This window comes from Larimichthys crocea, chromosome III (genome assembly GCF_000972845.2).
Source record: "Larimichthys crocea isolate SSNF chromosome III, L_crocea_2.0, whole genome shotgun sequence".
Taxonomy (NCBI): Eukaryota; Metazoa; Chordata; class Actinopteri; family Sciaenidae; genus Larimichthys; species Larimichthys crocea.
The window spans coordinates 22,426,539-22,444,391 of record NC_040013.1 but is presented as its reverse complement, the minus strand read 5'-3'; the positions used below and the strand labels follow the sequence as shown (position 1 = coordinate 22,444,391).

Below are 17,853 nucleotides of genomic sequence, written 5' to 3'. Positions count from 1 at the left end.
CTCTACAAACCTTCATGGCAGCTTCTTTGGGCAGGATGAAACGAATCGCCTGAAGGCATTTCCTCACTGAAATAAATCGGAGGAGAAAACAGACAATATACATTTTACAAAAAAGTTTTTCTCCTTTCTTTGCAATGAACAAGATAATTATTGACATTTTTATTGAAGTAATATTCTCAATTCAGGGATATATTCTAAAAAAGGTTGATGCATTCGTTAAACAAAGTCCCAAGTTACTTTTATTTTAAAAAGCACGACGATGATGCCGTCGACGGCCTGGGTGACAAACAGTGACAAAGATTTTCCTCTACCTTCACTTTCTCTCTGTTGTCTCTCTACTGTTGACTTTGTAATAATGAAAACAACATGCTGAAAGAAAAATTACCCTAATGGTCAAGTATTGTGCTTCCATTTGGTACAAATTTTTATTCATATGAAAAATATGTTTAAAAGTTGTTTTATTCAAAGTGTTTTCACCTCAGATAGAGATAACTGGTTTGTGTCACGTTTAAGTAGTTTCCAACAAATGCATGAATGCTGGACACCGTATGAGAAGACCATAGCGCGTTTCCACCATCAGTAATGGAAAAATGAAACGATTAATTCATTTGAACTGAATTGTTTTTGACGATCCCCAATCTGGGTGACTGGCCTCTTCTCTTTAACATCAGAAAACAAAAAAAGGAAATTAAAAAAGAAGCACCACCACAAGAGTAATTAGGGTTACTGTGTCTCCTTACAACTCTGACCAATCAGATACCTAATCAACATCACCAGGCAATCTTAATTGGACATGCAGAGTGGGAAAGGTCAGGGAAGAGGTGGATAAATGCCATTTCATTAGGGGGAGAAAGCCTCGTCTGTAGGATCGATTACTAAATAATGGGGAGCAACGCAGAGATAGAAAGGTAGAGCGCACAAGGCAGCCGGAGTCCTACACATGACTTAGTGATGCGGACGCTTTTTAAGAAAAAACAAAGAAGCTTTGACAAAAGTTAGAAGAGCTTAAGAAACTTAAAAAGGTCTGTAGTCAGAGCCAGGGACCCATTAAAAGTAAAAGAGTCACCAGTAGAAATCTGCTTTAACTGAAAATAAAAACATACTTTTCAATGTAATGCATGTTAATTATTTTTAAGTCATTGATTATCAGCTAAAATCAGATGGAAAGCAAAGCTTTTTGGTCGGCGTCTGCAGCGACAAGTCATTTACAAGAACTGGAGTCTGTCCATTCCACCACAGAGGAGACAAGCAGATACAATCATTTACCGGACAGCTAGTGTTTTACACAACATTTCATGTTGAGACTGTTTTCCGACAAGGTGGTGAAAAATCCTGGAATAGTTTTGTGAGGCCAGTTCGGAACAATTGAATTTGAACAATGCCGAAGAGTTGGAGTGACTCAGTTACACTTTCACCCAGAAAGGAAGTGGCATCACTTGTCAGTAACAAAGAGTGCAACTTGTTTGTCTCAGCAAAGAGACACTCGAATGAATGAATGATAGATTTATCTGTTTTTATTAGACCTACTGGAGGACGATAACAGCTTGACGGCAAAACAGCCTTTAAATTTGAGCGAAAACATGCAGACATGATTGGTGGACCAACTCTAACGTCAAGCTTATGGACCTCAGTGTAAATAATGTGATGCATGTATGAGATCACAGAGTGATATCAGACATCGATATCTGCGCTCTACTTTAGAAACAAGTGCTTTACTTTGCCAGAAAAGATTCAGATTTTATTGATGCAAAGAGCAAACAGGATGTGGTTCCCACACGATGCATTTCCCTGCTGAATACATCTGTCAATTCATCCACACACATAAGCCTTCCTGTAGTTATTAGTAGTTCATTATTTGCATGTGCTAAAGGTTTAATTTACATTTACATGTGCATCGCATTTCCAAATGGAGATGATAAAGATCCGAGTTTGCCACAGATAATTAAGAAGAAAAATAAATTTAAAGATTTCAAAAAACTGGCATGACAACAAAATACTTTTCCTTTGCATCAGATTTTACACTCAGTGCTCCACATTGAAACTTCACTGATGTAGTGGCTTAACCATTATCAGTGGGATGCAGTGTGTGTGCGTGTCTTGTAATGGCATGCTCAATAAATCAAGATTATACGTCACTGTGTAACGTAGGGCAGCTCTCAAACCTAATTTCCACGAGCTAACTGCTCTGACTCAGCCGTCTGTGTGTGTGCGTGTGTGTGTGTGCGTGTGTGTGTGTGCGTGTGTGTGCGTGTGTGTGTGTGTGTGTGTGTCTCACTTAAAAAAGTACATTTCAACGACAGAAAGCATTACTGATGAACAACAGCAGCTGCAATACCTATACCCATTTCATGTTTGTCTTTCTGCATCCATTTTACAGGGATGTGTGTGTGTGTGTGTGTGTGTGTGTGTGTGTGTGTGTGTGTGTGTGTGTGTGTGTGTGTGTGTGTGTGTGTGTGTGTGTGTGTCTCACCCAGCTCTGAGGTAGCAATCTCTGGGACAGAAATCCTCAGCATCGTACCACTGCTTAGTTCCTAGAGAGACAGATTGTGAACAAATTGAATTTCTATATTTTCAGTTCAATATAAAACTGAATCAGCTCCGTTTTCATTCAATAAGCCATTTACAGTAAATCCTACATTCAACCATAAATCTATTCATACAGCGGAAACAGCAGACATTTTGATTTAGGAAAAGTAAGAAGAGCACAGGTGTGACAAACAACATTAGTTCTATTCAAGTGTCTCACTAAGCCCTGACAGTGAGACAGCATGCACAATTACCAAGAGCCTGAAACCGAAGCAGCCAAATGGAATCCAACCATCATTAATCTTATTATTTACGCATGTCCAAACGCCTGCTGTGAAAAGACGCCCGTTGTTTATCGCGCAGCAATGAAATACCTCGACAAGAGAAGCAAAAACACGGCTTTTTATTTAATAGAAAAATAAATTGGTGTGTGCAATGATTCATTGTCTCCGCGTACACCACGTAGACCCAAAGGCTAGCGCTGAATCACACAACTGCTGCCGTTCGCTCAGAGGTGTCACAGCAGGTGAGGTCTGGCTGGAAGTCCTTCAGAGTTTCAAGCCGTTTAGATGTGTGTGTGTCCAGTGGAGACTGAACGGTAATCACAATTCTATGCACCATCATATCATTTTGAATAGTTGTGTTCTGGACAAAAAAAAAAAAAAAAAAAAAAAAACAGACCACACCTTGTTACTTTAATGTCAGAGTTTCTCAGAACTGCTGAACTGATGAGAAACAAAAAACCCCTGATAAGAAAATAAATCACCGGCCTGACAACATACAAAAAGCATCTGGTGCTTTGAAACAATTAGTCCTGAGATTGACACATCAAGGGGTCAAAGGGAAAATCAATGAACAGAGGCAATGTGTCAAAAATAAATAAATAAAAGCAGCAGCCTGCAGACACTGTTTTGCACCTTTACACGGGGTCGTTTCTGTTTATGTGTGTGAGAGAGAAAGAAGCAGTGACGTCCTCTTAATGTGTGTATTCTGTAGAGTCCCAGGGCTGAAGAAACTGTCTATAACAAGTCTGACAGGACTGACTGAACACGCACAAAGGCTCAGTGCTTTGTGGCTTTCATTCAACAGGCTTAAATCACACAGACACACGAACATCACCACCGTCACTGACCAGAATTAACACTTTGAGGCAGATTCTCTCAGAGTGGTTTTCGATGACTGATCTCGACTGCAGCTAAGGTTCAATTGAACGCACTTCTACACTGAACTGAATAGATATCGAACAGGCATCTCCTTGTATATTAAACTATTGCAGAAGGTTCTAATATGAAACATTAATTAATTCTGGAACAGTAAGCCCTACATTTGCCTCAAAGGTTACTCAGAATATTATTTCGGTGTCAGCTTTAGACGGTTTCTAGTAAAGTCTTGTTCATCCAGCTCAAATCGTAACAGGCGAATAACCTCAAGCTAACGAGGAGCCTATTCCTCAAAGTAAATGTACTTTAAGTTAGTTTCATGTTAATGCATTCGATGCCCAAAGCACGATTTAAACCAACTACACATCAGACCACTCCTTGTAACCACTGTTGCCAGGAGAAAACCTACCAGAGTAACGCGGTTGCAGACGGGGTCCCGCAAGGCGTGGATGTAGGGCGTGGTTTGTTGGAAGGTGTAGTCTTCTAAAAACGAAGCTTCATAGTGTTTGATGGTTGGACCCCTCAGTTCTAACACTGGTGAAGGCATGACAGCCTGGAGAAGAGGGGAAATTAAATAAAAAAAAGACATGAAGCATAAGTAAAGAGAAAAAGGAAATAAAGTCAGTTCAACGTGAGGTGACGGGATGCAAATTCTAAAATAGGTCGTAAATAAATTTAAAAAATTTAAAATGGGTGTAACAGTACAGTGAGGTGAGGTGTAATGTGTTGGAGAGATCATTTCCTGATTATTTCAAGCAGCAATTATAAAACAGGAAACCAAATCATGCCTCGATGTTTACTGTGACCGATTAACTTGCTCTGTGGAAATTGTCTCTCAGACAGAAGAAGATTGAATGGCGGCATAACTATATAACTATACTATACTAACTGTGTGCAGATAATACAAGAAAAAAAATGCACAGACATGAAGTCAAGTAACAGTGGTGCAATCTTAAAATATTAATGCATAAAGAATGATATGTTTACAACACACAGCGGTACCTCTTCCAGTCTTTGGAGATGTCGACTGCCAGCGTTAGCCGGCGTGCTGACGTTCTCCGCTGGCGTGCTGAGGTGAGAGAGGTGGTTGGTCATACTGAAGCTCGGCGACAGCAGGCCAGGGACAAACACCTTACTCACCTGGAGAGACAAGCAGAGACAGGACAGACCAGAATTAATTGTTATCTCGGGCATGAAAAGACTGCTGTGCATCAAACTAATCTGATCGAGTCTTACCCTGGTGACTCCGGTGTAGAGAACCAGACTGCCACAGGCCTCCAGGACCAGCATGGCGTCTATATTCTGAGGAGCAAAGATTTATTGTTAATGTTATGTCACTAGGGGTTACAGTTTCTTTCACTGTAATGTTTTAACAATGTTCTTGATGAGGTTTTCTAGATGACTTCAAATATTTGTTTTGAGAGTAGAAGCTTGTAATATATGCATGAGACTGTGCAGGCCTTAAACAGCTCCTTCAGTAACAACATGCTACTCCTTCATTCCAAGAGCTGTGAGACTCTTTAACACCAGCACGACTTCATGACTTTCTTGTTTATGAGTAACTTCTTATCCACTTTTGTGATTTGTGCTGCTGTGACAAGTGAATTTCCCTGACGTGGGATTACATTACATTACATTACATTGCATTTAGCAGACGCTTTTATCCAAAGCGACTTGATTAAAGTCTTATGTTTATCTTATATAATATTGCATTCAGTTTAATATCTGTAATAAGCTTCAGGTGCTCAGTCACAGGTGTGACAGTTGTTCAAGGTAACAATCTTTCATGTTGCGGTGTTAATTTAGACGTGCCCACATAATAAGACCTTGTACCATGTTCAGTCATGATAATACTGTGTGCGCGGATAATACTCCCAGAAAGGATTCTTCATCATATAAAATCAACTAAAATGTAAAAAACCTAAACTAATACAAACTAAAACTGTGAAAAGAATAAGCTTTTCACTAACAGGTAAACTAGAGTTGATATCCAAAATTAAAAACTAAAATTCAAACTGACTTGCACAGTGCAGCTCATCAATAAAGTGGCGTCATTAAGAGTGGTTGTATGAATTTCTGGTCTGAGATGATTTTTAATGAAGTCCTCGAGGCAGAGGTTTAGCTCACTAAATATAACACACTCATAAACATCCTTCTGAATTAAAGAGGATACAGTAAGGCCTCCTACGCAATTGTTCACAACTTCACACTTCCCACACAACAATTTGATGTTAAATAAATATGATGATGATGCCTCGGCCCGGTGCTGAAATACATACAGATATCACAAAACACAGAGAGTGAAAGCAGAGGAGTCTTTCTGTGAATGATCAGAGCTGCGACCTGCTTTGTTTTCAGACACATACAGAATATTTCTAATATCATGTATCACAGTTTTCAGTGGTGGAAAACGGAAGTAACTGAACATCCATCTTAATTCTTCGTACGGCAAACGAACAATCATCTATTGCAATTGTACCTCTTTGAAACCAGTGTACATACATCTAATTTATGTTTTACATTATCGGAAATGTGACATTCAAATGTATCAGGTAAAGCTGTTGTTGTATTGGAGTTCTGTTTGTTTGTACATGGAGGGGGAGAATATTAAAAACACCTTTAATACGACTCACAACAGTTAATATTGGTTTGTATTAGATTGTACAGGGTTACCTAATAAAGTGCCATTCTTTCCCTCTGTGTTTTTTTTTTGTCATTCCTGATCTGGAGATATCAAAAACTACCTCCTGAATAAATAACACCTACTGTAAATCTCAAAAAGCTTAAAACTGTAATCTAACCTGCAGAGGCTCTGCATCTTTGGCAGGGATGGTTGTGACAGAGGCGAAGATGAGCTGCGACGTATCGTTGCTCTCAATGAACTTCACACATCTGTGGAAACAGTGGAAATGTAAATAGAATGTTAGCTATCATCATGACTATGACTATCAGTGGCTGATCAATTGTTGCAGCTAGTGATTGTTCATATATGTGTATGTTTGTCCTGACCTGAGCTGTTGGTGAGACTCACCAGGAAACAGAGGTAGTGGTTCTCGCAGAGGAGTGGTCAGGAACACTTTAGACGCCGGGCTGCTCATCTCCCTGAACAAGCAACAAGGTGGACGATTCATGCGCAACAAGAACAAAAGAAAGCCGGGGCAAACTAATTACAGCTTAACTACCTGTGACAGCTAGCTGTGACCGTCTCACTCCACAGCTGCTCCATGCATAGGTCGGGTAGGGCTCCATCTCCGGCACCACCATTGTCTCGTTGACTGTGCTGTTGGGAGACGGTAAAAGCCATGGTGCCCCCTGGGGGACGGGCTGTGGAAAGAGTGTTGAATCGAGCGCGCCTGAAAAGGACGGAGCCGCCATGCCTGGAGAGTGAGCGCGGCTGGAACGGAAGAGAATAGGAAAAGGTTTTGGCCACGGGTCACACGTGGAGAAGTGTTTTCTAGCCAACGAGGACGCACATACTTTACAGATTTACGTTTGGATTAGGTTAACTAATCTCAGCGGGCAATTGCTAAAGTTTAAGGACAGAACTACCCAATCTTGCGTCCAAGAAAAGTTTTAATTTTTACACATTTTGATCTGAACATATTCAATAAAAGCTAATCAGCATCTGTAAAATGACCTCGTACCCAACCGTGTCATAACCGAGCCTCTACCTCAGGGCAGCCATGTGGATATACTTGGAGAATGAATGCGGGAATGTACTCTCTGGGGAAGATGACATTATCCTGTTCTGTGGTGCTGTGCAGAGGCTGTAGTGGAGAGGAGACTGGTACCGACAGCACAACTACATAGGAGCAGAAAACCAAGGAGGCAATCAGGCAGCAGCAAGAGACCAGAGTTGCTTTTAATGATCAACTAATAATGCACGCTTAACGCATACAACATCACATTCGTTACCTTGTCCCAGTCCGGGACCGAGCCCAGTCGCCCCGCTGCCACCAGGGGTGTCCAGGCGGAGATATTACGGAGGTGAGAGGTCAGGAAGCCGATGCCATCAGACCTAAGGGTGTGCCAACTGGATCAGCTGCACAGCCGCAGGACTGAGGAACGCTCCTGATGGAGGTAAGAGGCTGGAGTTAGGGACAGGAACTCTTGTGTTTGTGTGTGTGTCTGTGTGATCCTCACATCGGGTGACCTTGCGCAGGATCCAGACGGAGTGTATTCCTTGAAGTGTCATAGGAGACGACTACAGAAGGCTGACAGCAGGTGAACACTATCTTCATGGTGGCGTCTGATGCGTACTGCACACGGGAGCCTTCAAACAGACCTGGAAAAAACACACATACACAGAATCGGGTCAAAACATGGTGATTATTCATTCAGCGTGAGACAGGAGAGAGAGGGAAATGTGTGTTGTACCTGTAGGTTTAGACACTACTGGTGTGATTCGTCTAGAGGATGCAGCATGCTGAACACCGTGGGCAAGGTTCCCTGTAGAGGAAAAAAAACCTCAGTTACCTGCCAAAATGACACTGGTTTGTATATTTGTATGTGTGTGAGGAGGCTGTCTTTGGTATACACACATTTGTTCAGGTTAAGACTTTTATAAATGACTGCATCACTTCACATGTGTTTGGACCCGTGTGCCATGAGCTTGTGTATGCACATGGGTGTGAGTGTTAGTTGTACCCGGGGGGGCTGAGTTGTGGGTCAGTCGCAGAGTTTTTTCGTTCTAAACAAAAGTCCGAACTTGGTTGCCCACACATTTGAGACCTGGAGGAGACAAAACACAGACAGAAAACATGTTGTTATAATAACATCTAACATTTGCATTTTACTTGATTTTACAACTTGACCAGCTTCCAGACTTGTAGATGACCTAAAGGCGTCTTTAAATCGCAATAACTGATGTTTATGAACACACATTGACATATCCGGAGAAAAATCATTCATTTGGAGTCATGTTTTTGGCCACCTGGCAGGTTCAATATCTCTTTTAGCTCCTTTTTGGTCTCCTCCAACTCCTGAGGGAAATGTCAAATTATTTTTAGTGGCTAAATGCTCCAATTTTAACAAGCAATCTGACTATATCTGACATTTTATAGCTCAAACAATTAGTTTAATAATCAAATTAATATTAGATTTTGAAAGCGAAAATTTGCAGCGTATATTCTATAATATAACTTTATTTTATCTAATAAGGAAATGTTTTCTTGCCACTTCCAAACTAGAGCTGGTTTCAGTAACTACGACACCCACATGGGGGGTACATCCCGTTACCGAGCTCTCCCAGGATTTTCTTGCTCCGTTTAAAACACCAACCTGTGGTTTGCTTGCCTCTTAAATCATTTCAATCATTAATAAGAGCGGATGTCAAATCTTTCCGCTGGTAAAGTCCAACCGTCACCACTTCACAGGCCTCCAGCAAAGAAACAAACACAGAAGAAACATGATTTCCTCTGAGCGGCCCACAAATCTGTTCTACAAGGTAGATGTAAAAACACACCATGAACAAATTACACCTGACTAATACGAGCAATACACACACAGATATAACCCTAAAATATACATGTGCACGCTTAACACAGATACACATTTCCACCTACAAAAACATCCTCAGTCTAGTTCAGTATGTGCACAAACACAAGCAAGGATGTCTCACACACACCACACACACACAGGCATCTGTATTGATGGGGTTCATTCCAATTGTCAGCGATCCAAAATTTCCATTATTGGTTAGCCAGACAATGGTTCAGCCCTGAGGAATACCACCAATCTGACTAACACTAACTTCACACACACACACACACACACCAGTATCCAGTATTCATGTAGAAAGAAACAGCTAGGGACTTTTTCTTCAGTGGAAAAAGCCATAAATTGAATAAAAGCCAAAATTTCATAAATATGACTCTTTACAGATATGACAGGTTAGAGGAAAATGTTTAAAGGCTGACACTTACTGAGCAGATACTAGTTCTTTTTTAAAGTCTTGATTGCACTTTTCTTGTGGTTAACAAGGTTCACATCAGTGTCTCCCTCCGCCCTCACCTGGAAAGGTAGTGGCGAGATGAAATCCTTCCCGGTCACAGTGTGAACGTTGACACAGCTGCTCTGGATGATACACACTGTCTGCTCCACTTCCCTCGTGAAGCAACATTAACAATATATAATTTTTTATGAACTTCTGGTGAAAAGATTTAAAACAAGAATTGATATTTTGGGTTTAAATTATGCAGTACCCTCTTTCTTGTTCTGAGGAACAGCAAAGTTACACCATAAGGCCTGGAGACACAAGAAAAGACAGCGTCAACTCTTAGAAAAATCCTGACAATCACAATTAATTCCCACTGTACGGTAGAGCAGCATTCAGTAACCGACCTGCTGCACTGGGCTGTCGACCGTGAAGGCCTTGTATACATTGGAGGCTTGGGTCCGACTGCCCTGGCTCCAGACGACCAAGTTCCTGCAGTGTAGAGCCCCTCTTCAAACTCCACATCCTCCTCTTTTGACTCCATGAAGCCTTTCCTGAGCTGCCAGCATTCCTGCAAATCAAAACATGTTGATACGGCAGTACAGTATGCGGAATACATACACAAAACACGACTGTACTAGTTTATCTAGAATTTTACTTTCAGGAGTAAGAATTGATGTGAAATTACCTCACCGACAAACTTGTTCTGTACTATCTACTGCAGTTATTATGTCAACTACTGGGTTGAAGGAAGCAATAGACGCCTGATATCACATCTCACCCTCTCTCTCCCTGCAGACTGACTTCTTGCAGGGACCCCACCAGGCCGGCGGCACCGTCTGACGACCAGAGCTCGGAGGCGGGCTGGAGCTCTCTGAGCTGCAGGTTGAAGGCATTTGGATGGTTCCTGCAGTGCTCGCGGCCAAACGGGACAAACGACTGCAATTCCCCTGCTGCGATCACGTGGCTGTCTCTTCATACACGACTTCCGACATGAGTTCCAGATATCAGCATATTTTGGAAGAAAAAGGGGTGAGGAAGACGTTTCCACACTTAGATCATTAAATGTAACAGGTACTATGACGTAACGTATAAAAGAAACGTCTAGGAAACCAAGATCCAAAGTATATACCATTTCCATAGAACCAAAGAAAGACCATGTAAAGATAGAACTAAGCATATTCTAATGGAACGTATATAATAGAACTAAAAATAACGTTAATATACTTTACACTACTACTATTATTCAAAACTACTAATTACTATTACATTAGTCATGTAGCGATGCTTTTATCCAAAGCGATTAAGAGAAGAGAGACAATCAAGGTACAGTGGTAAGAAAGCGTAAGTGCCGTGACAATTCTCTAAGGGTTAGATTACACATCTAGTTGTTGGTAGTGTGGAGGAGCTCTCTCTGAAGAGCTGGAGGTTCAGGAGTTTTTATTTTTAAAGGTAGAGAGGGCCGCCCCTGCTCTGGTAGGAGCTGGTGTCCTCCAGCTCGGTCGTGAAAAACAGCTTTTATCATTTGAGGATTTTATCAAAAGTAAAAGGAACCGCCCGTAAAGATCTGGAGACTGTAATCCATGCTTTATAATACGAGATGGATTACCGCAACTCACTTTTTTTGGCCTGGACCGCAACTCTTGCACCGCCTGCGCAGCTGTGTACAGGCTCGAAAGCACGTACCACATATCCCCTGTCCTGGCGCTGCTACATTGGCTCCCAGGTGCTTTTAGAATAGATTTCAAAATTATTACTGTTTGTTTTTTCCTTGTGTCTCAGCCCCCAGTATTTGACCGAGCTTCTCCACATCCACACCCCCGCCAGAACACTGAGATCCTCGAGTCAGCTGCTACTGATCGCCCCTATAACAAAACTGAAAAGGTGACCGAGCCTTTGTGGGCGGCCCTTAGGCTCTGGAATAACTTGCCCTGGCACATCCGATCTGCCGGATCATTTGAGGTTTTAAATCCTCCCTAAAACACCACCTTTCTTCCGGCTTTTAACCAAGTTTAAGTATCTTGGCATTTTCTTAACCTTTGTTCTAATATAGGTATGTATATACCTGTACAGCACTTTGATCAACCCAGTTGTTTTTAAATTTGCTTATAAATAAAGTTTGAGTTGAGTTGAGTCGACCAACGGGGAACAACAAACAAGAAAATCTGGATTGCCTTGAACGAACAGGGAGAGACCAGGCCATCATTCACTGGAGGAGGTGAACATGGCATGAGGGTTTAAGTAGATAGTGACAACTTTATGCAAGCATCATTATTTTATTACTTATATTAAACTTGTTGTAGACTTGACTTACGTACCACACTGTACTGACTAAACAACCTTATGCCAGCACAAAGACCACATAAAGAGTTTAACTTAAATGTCAGAGATTGTAATTTATTTATAGCTGTTGTCAAATTATTGTATTATGAAGTCCCTTTCAAAATAAAAGCAATTTAAGGCTTTGAGCATATCCAACCTATATTTATTACTTTTTTCTCTCATTCCAATCACTTAAGTAGATATTTAAATCTTAACGTTACCGTTTCATTATATTGTTATTAGCCCAGTACAATAAGACATTTTAGCAGCTTTAGCTCAACTAAACTATTATTTCTACTGTTGACAGACGCTACTGCTAGCAGCGAAGCTAGGTGTATTTCAACTAAACTAAAATGTCCAAAACTCAGCCCGTGACAGGCAGAGTGATGCGTAAGCTGCAAAACACACATGTTGACAGTCAGTTAGCTGTGGCTTGCTCTTCGTGTTAGCACGCTGAGCTAACCCGGTTAGCACGCCGGCTAACGTAGCTGCAGCTAGCTCCCGAGCCGCTCACCTGCTAATAGGAAAAGTCTGGCTCTTGTCGCGGAGTCCCTTTTCTTCCCTTGTGGTTGATCCAGCGTCGTCGCCAGTGCCAACATTTAAAACGGCTCGGCTTCAGCTGCCAACTGTGGAGAGAGAGAGAGCCGAGGCAGGTTTTCAATGAGCGCGGACATCTTTGCTGGCCGACTCGTCCGCTTCCTTTTTGCGCGACCAGCCAATCAGCGCCGCCTCCCCGTCCTGCTCGCTGCTGATTGGCTGCCTTCAGCAAGGAGGAGGATCTCTACAGATCATCACGTGCTCCATCATCATCATCATCTGGCTGTGGAAAATTGTAAGTCAAAGGTCAATGGTGGGTCCAGGAAGGTTAAGTGTCAGGAGTCTGATGCCCTTTCCCCTAGCACTGCCCTTCTTCCGCCGCGCCACAAACGCTGGACACTGCGACCCCCCTATAACAGGCCCTGCCACTTCTCAAATTATTGACTTTGCCTGTTAACAGTAAGTCAAAATTTAAAACCATCACCACTTAATTATAGCAATAGCGATGTCTTTCTGTAATATTAGTGTCTCTTATCTATAAAAATAATTGTTATTATATAAGTTTATATATCTTTCTTTCACTGTTACTCACTGTGTCCTACTGTTAGCAGAAACGCAATTTCGATGCTGTATGTCCTACACATAGCAGCATTGTAAAGTGACTTGCTTTTTTTACTTACTTTGGTCCCTTATGCTGTATATTGTATTGACGCTTGGCCAAGATTAGAGCACTCTCAAAGTTCATCAAGTGCCTGAGCGGTCTCATGCCCCACTCATCCTGGTGGATGCTTTAACCCAAGGAAACACCACATATATGACACCCGATAGTCAAAGATGGAGGGTGTTATGTTGGAGGACCACAGATGGTAAATGTAATGGCTGTACGTATATAGCGCCTTTCTAGCTTCCACCACTCAAAGCCTTAATATATTCATTCACATTCTGATGGCATTGGCTTACCGTGCAAGGGCCAACTGCTCATCAGTTTATCTAGCTACACATTCATTACACCATTGGCCACAGCCTTCCAGGGAACAACTGCCCGATCTGATTAGTGGACGACCTGCTCTGCCTGTGAGCCACAGCCACCAGTCTGATGTCTGTTTACGCAGATTGAACATCAACGACAAGCTATCTTTATGACTTGGAAGGCAGCAACAGGTCTCTTCGCCCCTGGACACCACGTGTTTGAGATCAGACTGGCACCCAGTCAAAGACAAACAACTAATACGCCGAGAGACCTCAATGGCCCACACGTGACTCGTGTAACTTAAGGTAGCAAAATTCCACAGAAACAGTCATTACTGCATCTCTGGCTGCCATAGGAACAGACTTCAGTGTCAGGATGACAGCAAGGTAGGGATTGAAGCTGACTTCGCAAATAAAACACAGTGTCCTGTAGGTGGGGAGATGTGTATTGTCCATGATGGATGTACAGCTTAGTTAACATTCTTCATCGTACCCAACTTCCTGCTATGGAGTCCAGAGGACTTAATTGACAAATTAATATGTATTCTTTGGTATATATGTGCATCCTACAATTTTAAATCAAAGACTTTGGAAAAACTAACCTCACCACACCTAAAAATTTATATGCAGTAATAACACTTATAGGAAGCAAGCACTGCTTCCTATTCAGTTTATTATAATGTTTATTTCAACTGAATATGCAGGTCATCTTCCAGAGAAAATAAAAGTCAAAGGTCGAGATGCTTGTCTTATGGTGCTTGTCTTAGTAATGAAAAACTAGAAATTACACAACAAGTTAACAAGCTGACCAAATACTGCTCTAAAATTGCTGTAAAACAGTATGCTGGATTAAATGTTATTAAGTTTAACTAATTCATTAAATAAATATAAAGATGATGCTACTAAAAGTGGATACAAACAACAATTTCGACTGACAAGTTTTCTGTGCTTTCAGACATGTTTAACATGGTATGTGGAGGAATATATAAATGTTGGCAGAGAGGATCACTCTCACCCCAATTAAGAATAAATAAGCATGATAGTTAATGGGGAGTGGAGAGTAATTGCAGCGTCTGTTTTAAGTCACAGTAGATTCAACCCGACAATATTATTAATTATTTAATATTTTTTAGGTTTTTATTGTTTTTTATTTGTATGCTTTTATGTGAATACTAAGTGCTTTAATTAGCAACACAAATAATTAATTACAGGCATCCTACTACATGAACTTCATCTAAGTTCTAATTAGGGCCTAAGCTGGCAAGGTTCTCCAAAATATAATCAGGTCATCTACTATAAATGTCTTTAGTATAACACGGGATCGTACATGTGGCTCCTTCTGCATCTAAGAAATCAAAATTCAGAAAAAAGTGGTCATGAAAAATTATACCTGAGTGAAAATGAGGCGTCTGGGCGGTACGTGCGCTGAGGGATGTGAGGGATGTCGCACAACAACACCATATGAACTGACCAGAGTTAAGTCTCCCGGACAATATCGGTGGAGCTCCCTGGTGGTGGTGTGTATGTGCGCGTGAGTCAGAGAGAGAAATTAAGGGGAGGACGAATGATTCTATAAAATCGAAAAGGAAATGTTAAAGAGAGAAAAGAAAGGCAAAAAACACAAAAGGGGAGGTTTGCCTTCACAGGGTCTGAGCTCAAATGATCCAAGAAATAATTATTTTCATTCATTATCCCCTCTGCCAACAGCTGCATTTCTCTTTTCCTGTCTCTGTTCTCAGTGCTCTGCATTTCTAAATGAATTTGGTGACTGAAGGTGACATTTAATTTCTTTCTCCCCTCTCCTTTAAGTACAACATGTGATTCGACAAAAACATTGTTAATAACCATTTTATCAATTGTACAGTAACACTGTAATATTTAATGGCTATTTATAAGGTCTTTTACTGTCATGGTGTTGGCAATTTTCTTTGTGTGGTTCAAGTGAAGTACCCTTAAACTGGACTAATATCATTTGGAGCTGTATTGTTTCATCCCCTGGTGACCTGTTTATTCAGTTGCCTGTGTATTTATGTTTCTTACAATTATAAAGTTTTCGCTTTAAGTCAAGGCAGGTGTCACTCATTAATTATTTTAATATATTAGTGTGTCACCTCACGGAAAACATTCTTTTTTGTGTGGCTTCAATCACTTGTTACATCCAGGAAGGATGTAATTGTGTTGTGTTTGAGTTCATGAAGTGTTTTTTTTGGTTATATTATGAAAAAACGATGACCCAGTGGCTAATGGATAAGGCACAGCCTCCGGAGCTGGGGATTGTGGTTCAAGGCCCACCTGGGTTGATTCTCACTCACCATCTTGGGGTCTGGAAAAAGCCTCTAAGTTTAAAAGTGAGTCAGATAGTTTCTGCTGAACATTGCATGGTATAAAAATGTGTCATCGGCAGATCTACTGATACAACAGCATTTAACATATACCCCTCGTTCCACATAAATTGTTAGACAAGTTGTTATTGTGTCGGGTTATAATGGAGCCTTTTCATGCTGCTTTTCCAAGAAAACGAGGAAAATAAACTTTACAGTACTGTAACTCAAACACCTCACGTCATACAGCCATGAACAGACACCTCATTACACCTCATTAAGCTGCAGCAGGTTGTGCTGTTGAGCTGAGGGCATCCTGCCATAACAGCCGCGCAGATTTCATTACCTGCAGGGCTGCTAAACACAACTGGACGCACTGCAGCCGACTGGGGAGGGACCACTGAGTTGCACTCTGATGGTAATTCGTTCGTAGCTTAATTCCCCAAATGAACAGTGAAAGACAACGTGCAGAATGACGCTCCCACTGGTGAAACGGTTTTTGAAAGGGGCAGGCACAAAGTAAAAAATGCAAATTCATTAGATACAATGCAATTCAGTACTTATTCCTACAACCACTTCATAAAGTAAAAGTAAAGTAAAAGTGCATTTCAGAGTTTTAATTAAAAAGTAAAATAACACAAATATTACAAGTCAACAATAAAACAACTATACGCGTGCAAATGGCCCATTTTCAAAAATAATGTGTGTTATGCATTGGCTTTTAATTATTGGAGTGCATTGACGTGTGCACACTGAGTGGAGCCAGTCCTTAAGTCCTTTATATACTTTATGTGACATGCCGTAGTGGTACTGGAAGAGATGCTCCTGAATTCTGTTTCATTGTTTTTTAAATTAAGCAGTTAAAAACTTATCAAACCATCTACAACAGTTTGAATGAAAGTAACGTTAAGACATAGCGGATATGTTTACTTTTAAATATTCTTAATCATACACCTGATGCCAAAGCGTGGTACTTTATTCCACAAGTGAGGCATACATCCATGTTTAGCTCAAATGTGACCTGAGATGGTCAGTGGGTGTGAAATGAATGGTTCAAAAAAAAACACTGGCAAATCGTGGCTCTAAACAAGAAATAGTGGAAAGAGAAGTGAGTACTACTTGTTCAACCAAAGAGCTCTGGTTCTTGAACCAGCTCTGGTGTAGGATTGCAACAACAGTCGACAATAAATGATCAGCTTAATGGTAATAAACTTGCAATCCTGTGTGAACTGTGTGAACATCATAGGCCAACCCTGAACAGGGAGAAGGAAGTGATGAGACATACGAGGAAATAAGTACGTACTTGAGTAAATGTACTAGGACTAGATTAGATAGAGATAGATAGATAGATAGATAGTAGATAGAATAGAAGATAGATAGATAGATAGAGATAGATGAGATAGATAGATAGATAGATAGATAAATGATAGATAGATATAGATAGATAATAGATAGATAATATAGATAGATAGATAACATTTTTTTGTCAACATAATCCAATTGGTTCCCATGAGAGCCAGCCGGAGTTGCACTGTGGGGGTGGTTGTGCTGGTTTAATGAGAGCTATATGGAAATGTGACTGTGCGTGCATGAGTGTGGGCTGCCTAATGTAAAGTCTACAGAAGTTGGGCATTCATGGCTATGGTCTGCCAAGGGGCTGAATCGCAGGCCAAAGGTATTTGATGTATTTTAGTGTAATTTAGGATGCATGAGAGCTCTGGTGGTGCTAATTGAACTGTAAAAGAGGGCCACACCCAAAAACCACGGCCTCCATTAAGGAACCCCAGGACCCAGGCTTGATGAGCATGTGTTGTGTGGTTGTGGTCTAATGGGTGTGTAAGTAAAGTAAAGTCAATATTTCAGTGATCTGTTTGGGTCCTGTGTGTTGTGTGAACTGAACTGACATCTCCATAGGCTCCACAGCACCAACAGGATTGTATGCAAGATTAGTTTGTTTGAGGATTGTTTGGGTCGTGTTAACCTTCAAAAGGAACACATATCTGCTTTCCCTCTGAGATCTAGAAGAGAAGATTGACATGTCTTTGTGTTAAATACAGAGTTGGGTCTAGCTTAGTGTAAGCAC

The 17,853-nt window shown here is 41.1% G+C and overlaps 1 protein-coding gene across 1 annotated transcript in view; it reads right to left on the bottom strand.

The window, feature by feature from the left end:
- Positions 1-6,990, bottom strand: part of LOC104925574 (anaphase-promoting complex subunit 1) — a 40,990-nt gene extending 34,000 nt beyond the window's left edge. Inside the window, exons 1-8 of the mRNA XM_027278540.1 lie at positions 6,869-6,990; positions 6,696-6,788; positions 6,488-6,578; positions 4,923-4,988; positions 4,689-4,826; positions 4,096-4,239; positions 2,471-2,531; positions 11-66 (exon numbers count right to left, since the gene is read on the bottom strand). Coding sequence (XP_027134341.1) covers positions 11-66; positions 2,471-2,531; positions 4,096-4,239; positions 4,689-4,826; positions 4,923-4,988; positions 6,488-6,578; positions 6,696-6,788; positions 6,869-6,990 — 771 coding nt within the window. The remainder of the gene's footprint in view (positions 1-10; positions 67-2,470; positions 2,532-4,095; positions 4,240-4,688; positions 4,827-4,922; positions 4,989-6,487; positions 6,579-6,695; positions 6,789-6,868) is intronic.
- Positions 6,991-17,853: the final 10,863 nt, after the last annotated feature.